This window comes from Sphaeramia orbicularis, chromosome 21, assembly GCF_902148855.1.
Source record: "Sphaeramia orbicularis chromosome 21, fSphaOr1.1, whole genome shotgun sequence".
Lineage (NCBI taxonomy): Eukaryota > Metazoa > Chordata > Actinopteri > Kurtiformes > Apogonidae > Sphaeramia > Sphaeramia orbicularis.
This window is the reverse complement of record NC_043977.1, coordinates 5,879,131-5,888,706: the sequence shown is the minus strand read 5'-3', so window position 1 is coordinate 5,888,706 and position 9,576 is coordinate 5,879,131. Positions and strand designations below refer to the sequence as shown.

General features: G+C 37.8%; 1 protein-coding gene across 1 annotated transcript; it reads left to right on the top strand.

Annotated features, from left to right (window-relative positions):
* The first annotated feature begins 227 nt into the window (after nt 1-227).
* Nucleotides 228-7,474, top strand: LOC115413093 (C-type lectin domain family 4 member A-like). The gene is made up of 6 exons (XM_030125846.1): nt 228-341; nt 428-526; nt 2,433-2,600; nt 5,286-5,427; nt 6,896-6,996; nt 7,147-7,474. The coding sequence occupies exons 1-5, from the start codon at nt 245-247 to the stop codon at nt 6,936-6,938; spliced, it is 549 nt and encodes a 182-aa protein (XP_029981706.1). The 5' UTR covers nt 228-244; the 3' UTR covers nt 6,939-6,996; nt 7,147-7,474.
* Nucleotides 7,475-9,576: the final 2,102 nt, after the last annotated feature.

Below are 9,576 nucleotides of genomic sequence, written 5' to 3'. Positions count from 1 at the left end.
TGGTTGTAAGTTTTCATTTTCCAGTTTATATTATGCTTTCACATGGACTTATTGAAGTGCGTGTCCCCTGGCTGAAGTGTGCCAGAAGACGTTGTGGTTTTAAGTGAACTTTGATAACATCAGTCGACTTCCTTCAGAACAGACACCGTGAAAAAAGCATTTAAAAGCCTCCTCCACAGCGGTAATGATGGTTTTTTACATGTTGGCCAGTGCTGCAGGTCTGAGCCTAAAAACCTGAGAAAAAATGGAGATGGACGACCTTTATGACGATGTTGAAGACAACATTTATGACACTGTTGAGGACAAACCTGCCAGTTACAGACCTTTGGCCCATCAGACCGGTGAGAGTACTGATTCCTACATGTGTTTTCCAGACTGGTCTCAGTGTTACTGTTGTTTTATTCTCTGGTCTGTTTCCTGTCCTCAGCTCCTCAGGTCTCAAACAGGGGCTTACGTGGAGCTGTTGTCTTTCTGGGGTTGCTCTGTGGTTTCCTGGTCGTCGGACTCATCGTAGTCAGAGTCCACTGTGAGTCTGGGTCCATGTTTTAATGAACTGTTGGTCTTTGTTGTCGTTCTCTGTCAGATTTAAGCTGCAACAGTGCAACAAGTTTTCAGATCTTTTCCTTCAGTAAAAGCTCCAATACCACTTTGGTTCAAGTAAAAAAAAACACAATCCACTTCAGTCCACTTCTGAATAGAGTAAGTTCTGTGACTGTTGATACTTTCTTGGGTTGTTAATGCACATGTTGACTCTTGTGTCACCATTGGCTTCCACTGTAGCAGCTGCACATTTTCATGGACTCCACATTGTAAAAATGTTCTTAACCCATAAAGACCCAAACATCCACTGGTGACCAAAAGCATCTACTGATCTAAAGTGTTTAAAACTAGATGATCCACTAATGCTATCAATACATGTAAAGAATTGGTGTAAAATACAGTTCTTCATCTTTTTATGGTCATCAGATATGACCCATTTGGACGTTCAGAGGCTCTGTAGTTACCATAGAAACACCATTTTCTACAACACTGACTCACCAGTGAAACTTATGGAGTTTGATAAATGACAAAGGATGGACACATGGTTTATGTTCAGTTAATGATAGATTTACTTAAAATGTGACTTTTTCCTCAGTTTTCTCTGTTTTGATATAATATCCTTTGAATTCCTCTGTGTTGTCATGACATCTTCATTAAATGTAGGAATACATGATTGACAGTTAAAAAAAAAATGCAAAAAACAGAGGATAATATAATAAATGGTGGTAAATCACTTAAGAAAGATTAAATATAGAGAAAAACTCATTTGGGAACTGACACAAAAGTAGCACTGGATCTTTATGGGTTATTATCAGATTACTTAACTGTGGTTAGATGAGTAAACATCGCTCAGATTAATATTCTGCTTCAAATGTGACATATTATAAGTTAGGCTGACGTTCCTCCATCACTTTCCACAGCAACATCTTATCACTCTTTCAAACTTTCTAACTTTTCTTCTGAAGCCCTCCAACCTGTCTGCTAACATGACAGTCACCTTGCCTTTTTGCTGCACATCGTGTATTGCCATATAAGACAAATCGTCTTTCATTCCTCTTTCTGAAGTGTTGCATGTCACTTCCTTCCTTTGAATTTGAATAGATGTGTTGTCGCTCTGCTTTCAAGCCGTCTCACTGCTCTGCCTGTCAAAACCGTGATGGTTATGGTTATCTTTATGGTTAAAGATGGTTCGGCAATGACAAGTCATCACTGAAAAGGGTAAAACTCAGATTAGAATATTTGGAAATCAGAAAATCAGCACTAAAAATTATCAAAAAAAATGTATCATAAACTAAACTGAAAATCACACATCTCAAGGAGGAAATACAACCAAATACATGAAAGTACTGCAGTAGAAATAAGTTTTCAGACACCCTTAAAATTTTACATTATCTCAGATATTATCATAAAATAGTTGCAGGAAAATTGTTTTTGTGTTTCTAAATGTGTGGCTGCATCAGACAGACACAAACAAATGCAGCTGATTTTTTGGCTTATTGTTACCAAGGAATAGTAAAACTATATTGTTGTCAGTTTCAACATGTCATGTCCTGGATGTGTTTCATTATTTTGCTCAAACATCAAATTTTCACATCAATGTAACTGAGCACGCGCAGAATGGAGCATTTTGGTTTGGAGAATGGAACAATACTGGGCACAGTTCAGTGATTTAAGAGTGATTCTTCATGCAATATATGACAGATTCAAGGCGTGAACAAAAACTTTTTTCCACCACTCTGCTTTGACCATTCATCTGATGGGAAAAAATAAAGTTCTAATGATAATTTTCTGAAAACGATATCTTTTGTAGATATTTTCCCAATCACTGAAGAAAACGATTGTGCGCATGTAATGCCAAAATTAGTAAATACTGATTTCCATCCTTTTTCCAGATTTTCTTGCAACACGTGCCTTGGCTGCAGATCTGTTCTTCATGAAATCCAACCTCCATGACTGCATTCAGAAGGGAAATGACCACATATCCAACCTGACGGAAGAGGGAGACCAGCTCAATGCCAGCCTCGTCAAAGCCACTCAGGAGCGGAAGAAGCTTGGGATGGGTGAGTCCGTCACTGAGGGCACAAAATATTCCTAAAAAAACAAAGAAAACTGCAGCTGAAAAATGGTTTTCAGTTTTTTATCTATGACACAACAGGACTGGAGGGTTACATGTAGCATTAAACTATCACGTTTCTCCCTGGGAATGGGCCTGTTAATATTTTAAGTGAGGTAAAATATGTCCCTTATAAATTAACAGAAAATAAATGAATCCCAGTAACCAATGACCTCTGGCAGATCACTATTTAACAACCAACAGATCGCTCATGTCCATGTTCTGTAATGTGTTTTCAACAGCCTGTTAATGACATATAAACGCAAATGAAGAAACAATACTTTTCTTTTTTTCTTTTGTTCAGACAAAGTATAGTTTTTAGGTGTTTCCTGCTGGACAGTTTCGACTGTGACTCCAGTCTTCCTCAGAAGCATCATCCGACGAGCTGCTGATGTGTCATTTATCAGCTGGTCGGCTCGACGGACCAATCAGAGCCCGTCGAGCCGACCAGCTGATAAATGACATGTCAGCAGCTTGTCGGATGACGCTTCTGAGGAAGACTGGAGTCACAATCGAAACTGTGAAAGCAGGTAACATCTAAAAACTATACCTTTCTGAACAAAGAAAAAAAGAAAAGTATAATTACATTAACAGAAGACAAAATGAACATCAGTAGCCTCACAAATGAAGAAGTTCTGTCCATTGAAATACTAGGGGGGCTTTCATTTGAGATGGTTGTTAATGGGGTGATGATGTTGATGGGCATTAATTATTGGTTATTCTTGGACAACCATTTTTAGTTTCTTAATTCTTAAGAAGGAAAACTAATGGTTCTGTTTCTTAGCATGTGTTTCATGTCTCACATTGCAATACTTCACCAGAAACTCTTATCACAATCTTCATGCCACTTTGATCAGGAAATAAAACATTTCCTGTCACAGTTAAGCTGATGACACATCATTATACACCGGGGGCCTCATGTATAAAGTGTGTGTACGCACAAAAACTGGCATATGCCCTTTTCCACTCTCACATTCAGATGTATAAAGAGTGAAATGACCGTGGAAATGTGCGGTCCTCCACGCCAAGTCCACAGCTGGCGTACACACGTTTCTAGTGCTTTGGAACCATTGGCGACACTTAGAGGTGACACTGAGAAACTGTTAATAATGTGAAAAAGGTCACTCCTCCAACTGATGTGCACATCAGAGATACACAGAAGAACAATGAACACACCGGCACTTCATCCTACTGTCAGAACAGCACATCCACCACCAGAACCAGAACAACCAGAACCAGACCCTGGACCCATCAATGCCAATCCTGCCCGGGAGGACATTCAACCCAACAACAACCATATAAAGAGACAACGACACAAAATGCATTGGTTGATAAATGCGTTTAATCTAATGTTAATGTCTGTGAGAACATTTATAAGTTGGTCCAGTCGCTCATTGACGCCGTCGATTGTCCTCACGATGTCCTCTGCTGACTCGGGTCAGCACAGACCCATGCTGGTCGGACGGGCATCAGCAGTGGGCTGTTGTGGCGGATAGGAGGATCAGCTGGAGCCGGGGAGGCAACAGGAGGTTGATACTGCGTCTCACTGTCTTCTGCCTCATTGTTGGAAAATAATAAATTGAGTGATTAAACATGAATCAAAGTCTAGGATTTCCTCTTTGATATCCTGACATGATTACGCATGAACCTTTATCTAGTTTGGCTGTGATCAGACTGTGTATGACCTGTAGAATGAACTAATGTGTGACTTACACAAATACGAGATATATATTTACCCTGGGGGTGATCCGAGTCGCCCCTGTTAGACCAGTGTCACTCACAATAGCGGCGACTTTCTGCTCAAACGGGCTGAGTCCGTCTCTTTTCTCCTTCCTGTTTCATCCTCCGCTTTGCGTCCACCTTGACGTCATCGTGCAGAGAGGGGAATCCCAGAGGAAATCCCACCTGCAGACCCTGTTTATACTAATTTGGATATTTAAATGTGGGCGTGGAGAGGGAGGAGTCTGGTACTCCAACATATGCGCTCAATTCCACGCTGATTGGGATGTATAAAGGAAATGTACTTGGATTCGGGCATACGCTCACTTCTATTCATCTGGATTTTTTTGTGTGTATGGACTTTTCTGGATTTAAGTGTACGCCAGGTTTCAGTATGAAATCCACGCAAGTCTTTACACATGAGACCCCAGATGATTTAGTTTGGTTGATTGTCTAACAGATGTAAATGTGTGGCATCAGTTAAATGATGATATAACCAACATCACTGAAATGCGATAATCAAAAATCCATGGTTTAGATCAGTGGTTCCTCACCTTTTTTGGCTCTTGACCCCATTTTAACATTACAAACCTTTTTTTGCTAAAATTAATTTGTTTATGATCATGTAATAGTTTTTTTTATACTACATTGCAAATAAAGTCAAAACTGACTTTTAAAAAAATGTGGGTTTTTTTGTATGTTACAGTTAAATATGTTGTTTTTTGATGAAGTTTTGAAAATACAAACAGACACCTTTGGCACAGGAACAAATTTTGCCTGATTTTTTCAATCAAAAATGCTGAAGTGAGAGTTGGGGGTTACCAAAACAGTATATATATCAGGGGGTACTGGACTGTAAAAACTTTGAGAACCACTGCTGTAAATAATTTCGGTTTGGGTTCATGTCTTACAGATATAACGTGTCCTGCTGGATGGTGGCTGTTCAACGGAAGCTGTTATTTTCTTTCCAGTCAGACTGGACCCTGGAAAGCAGGAAGAGAAGACTGCAAAACCAGAGGAGCGCATCTCGTTATCATAACGAGTAAAAAGAACAGGTACGTGTAAATTCATCACTTCACATTATCTTGTTACTTGATAAACTCAACATAACAGCCAGTAAATTAATCATTACACTAGTGCTGCAACAACGAATTGATTAAATCAGTCCAAATCAATTCTTAAAGAGAGCTGGCAACGAATTGGGCAGTTGCTTCGTAGGGTCTTGAACACGTTAGTACTGAGGCATTCCGCAGCTGTGTAGTGTAACTGTCATACCTGCTGCCAGACGCTAGTCTGGTCTTGTCTGTCTTTTATGTTTTGTTTGTCACTTCCTGTTTTATTTTGTTAAGTTTTCCCTCATGTGTCTTGTCTGTCGTCTTTACTTCCTGTTCCCCCGTTCATCCTGACCTCTGTTCTGATTACCTGTCTCCACCCTGATTTGCTTCACCTGTGTCTAGTTGTCTTCCCTCCCTTATGTAGATTAATCTATTATTTAAATTATCGTTAGTTGCAGCCCTAGTGGTGATATCCAGGAAAATCTTATATTGACTTGGTTCTCACATTGTAAAATTTCAGGTTCCAACATTAAACTCAAGTCAACATGGGATGTGAAAAATCTGGTCATTCTGGGGCGGTTTAAGACAAAACACACAACACATAAGCCCTTGTGAAATGACTATACTCTGTACTCGTTCCAACAGCTTGGCTAAGGAACAGTTACTTACAGTGAAAACTGTAAACATATACTTGAACCTGTTAACTGTTTCTCAGTCTGGTATACGATGGAACCTGCTTTGTTTCTCATTACGTGATTAACTTAGAATTATCACTTATACTGGGGTACCGTATAACCAAGTGTTACTAAAGAGTATTAACTGTCTGGCTGCAAACTGCCTCGAAGGGGTATTATGGTGTTCCCGAGTCATCTACTGATGTCTTTTGATATTACTCTTACATGGAAAAGGTATGAGCACAATGTTTGTTGTTGTAATTATAGTTTTTTTTTTATTGCTTATTATTATTACTTACTTTTTATAACTGTTATTATTACCCTTACTGTAATAACTAATACAATATCTGATGTGCTATCTCCTACTTCTGTTTCTCTATTCTTGTTATTAATTTTGTCTATATTTTTCTTATTCGTTTGACAATTGTTCTGTAAATACAGTGTTGTGCTGCTGCTGGAACCTTATTTTCCTTAAAGGCCCTGCCCAAGCCTGATCAGTAACTTCTATCTGCACTGAACTAATCTAATCCAATCAATCAATCAAAAAAAAAAAAAAAAACAGGCTGAAAAAATATAGAGGTTTAACTTGATTATTTACATAATGTATACATCCACTTTTTAACTGTTTATTTAGACTTGTACATATTCCTGGTGAATTTAACCAGTGTTTTCATGTATTTTTAACCCTTAACACAAGCTTGAATAGACTGCTAAAAGGGATGAATGGGGATTTTTTTTAAATCGATCTATTCTGATATTTCTATATTTTCTTCACACTCCTTTACATTTCACAGGAGTTCATCGAAGGGCTCAAGGTCGCCTATTGGATCGGTTTGACTGATGTTGAACAAGAAGGAACCTGGAAATGGGTTGATGGATCTGCAGTCACTCTGTCGTAAGAACAAATGTTCACCACTTCGGTTAATTTCAACATAATTTCTGGATATTTAAAACAATTCAAGTTCATTCATTTTGCACCTGCTCCAGTTCTTCTTAGATTGAACCAAATCAGAACATTTGTCCTTTTCTGCCTGTCCTTGTCCAGATTCTGGGATGGAAGACAGCCTGACAATGGTAACGGCGATCCAATTTATGGTGAAGAGGACTGTGCACTCATGTTTTCAACAGGAGGGTGGAATGATCGGGATTGTAACCAAAACTTTCCATGGATTTGTGAGCAATAGCTGCACTGTGTAATGAGTTTCACACTGATGACTTTGGAAATACTGTTAAGTATATTAAGCTTCACAAAACTGGAATGCAAAATCTATTACAGGGTGGGGAAGCAAAATTTACAATGAACATTTAGTTGTTTTTTCTCAGCAGGCACTACGTCAATTTTTTTGAAACCAAACATATACTGATGTCATAATCATACCTAACACTATTATCCATACCTTTTCAGAAACTTTTGCCCATATGAGTAATCAGGAAAGCAAACGTCAAAGAGTGTGTGATTTGCTGAATGCACTCGTCACACCAAAGGAGATTTCCAAATAGTTGGAGTGTCCATAAAGACTGTTTATAATGGAAAGAAGAGAATGACTATGAGCAAAACTATTACCAGAAAGTCTGGAAGATACTATTAAAGAAGAATGGGAGAAGTTGTCACCCCAATATTTGAGGAACACTTGCGCAAGTTTCAGGAAGCGTGTGAAGGCAGTTATTGAGAAAGAAGGAGGACACATAGAATAAAAACATTTTCTATTATGTACATTTTTTTGTGGCAAATAAATTCTCATGACTTTCAATAAACTAACTGGTCATACACTGTCTTTCAATCCCTGCCTCAAAATATTGTAAATTTTGCTTCCCCACCCTGTCATATAGACTTTTGGCACATAACTACTGGACACATGGTGCAATTTAAACCATTCAATTAAAAAATGTGCAGCACATTTAGGACATTAGTGCAACATTAAGCAATATCCATGTTCTTTAAATAATATGTTGCAGTGCAAAGCTATTGGATTTAGTGCTTTTTGCAATGGGAGAAAATTAATATGAAGCGGAATTTTGTTCAGTTTATTGTTGGTTTAGCCCTCGAACACAACCCGGATTTCTCATGTGGCGTCTTGAAAAAATTAATGGCTCACGCTTGGTCTATATTAAAAGTTTCTTGGACTTTATTCACAAAATACTGGAATTATTCAGTTTGGTGGCTATGAGTTAAGTCTCTGCGATCTCTGATTGTCTGGTTTTATGTTTTACACAGAATCTCTGCTGGGTGTTACTGAAGCCAGCCTACCAACACATATAGTCATAGACAGTACATGAACATGGTAGTCTTTGTGATTATAGACTGGGATTGGTTGACATTGTGACTGCAATTTGATTATTTGTGTAGCTCACTAATCTATCTATCTATCTATCTATCTATCTATCTATCTATCTATCTATCTATCTATCTATCTATCTATCTATCTATCTATCTATCTATCTATCTATCTATCTATCTATCTATCTATCTATCTATCTATCTATCTATCTATCTATCTATCTATCGTGCCTGACACATGACATGAAAGTATAAAAGACATATGATGGGAACAATCTATAAGCTGTAAATGGATGAAAAGAGTAAAAAAGAAGATGTAAACAACAAAACCAAAGAAACATCATAAAAGGTATAAGATGGAAACAGGTGAAAAATGACGTGACATAAAGGAGGTTGTAAAAGAATTAAGATTAAAATGTTTAAAAAAAAAAAAACATAAATACATGAAAACTTAAAAGACTGAACAAGATGAAAATAGGTGACAATCATGTAAAAGCCCTAATGAGATGAAAATTACATAAAGACCAGATTAAAACAGTGTAAAGTACATCAGATGAAACTAGAAATGACGTAAATAGATGAAAATGGCCTGTTTTAAAACAGGGGTGTCAAATTCATTTTAGTTCAGGGGCCACGTTCAGCCTAATATGATCTAAAGTGGGCCGGACCAGTCAAATAATATATATAATTACCGCCGCCAAGGAGGTTTTGTTTTTGCCAGGGTTTGTTTGTCTGTTTGTTTGTGTGTCCGTTACTGTGCAACATAACTCAAAAAGTTATGGACAGATTTTGATAAAATTTTCAGGGTTTGTTGGAAATGGGATAAGGAAGAAATGATTAACTTTTGGGGGTGATCCGGAAGAAATCCTGGATTCTGGATCACTTTGAAATTTTCGTTAACATTGTGGTAAATGGGGCCAAAATTTTCGTTTCCCAATATCTCGCTTAATTATTGACCAAAACTCATGAAATTTAACTCAGGAATTGACAATGGGGTCCTCTATCACATTTCAAAGGCTGATCCGGATCTGATCCAGAAGGCGGATTTTATTTTAAAAAATAAATGTAGGATTTTTATCACCGATTATGTGGGGAATTTTTGCGCTTGGCGGAGGTCTGCGCTCTCCGAGTGCTTTTCTAGTTTTTGAGTGAAAAAAGTGAAATTCCATAATGAAAATGTTTACATCTAGGAATTGT

What these genes read in the sequence shown, in the direction of transcription:
- LOC115413093 (XM_030125846.1), top strand. Translation starts at nt 245, where the DNA reads ATGGAGATGGACGACCTTTATGACGATGTTGAAGACAACATTTATGAC. An exon ending in ACCTTTGGCCCATCAGACCG is followed by an intron (nt 342 to 427) that starts GTGAGAGTACTG and finishes TCCTGTCCTCAG; the next exon opens with CTCCTCAGGTCTCAAACAGG. An exon ending in GCGGAAGAAGCTTGGGATGG is followed by an intron (nt 2,601 to 5,285) that starts GTGAGTCCGTCA and finishes CATGTCTTACAG; the next exon opens with ATATAACGTGTCCTGCTGGA.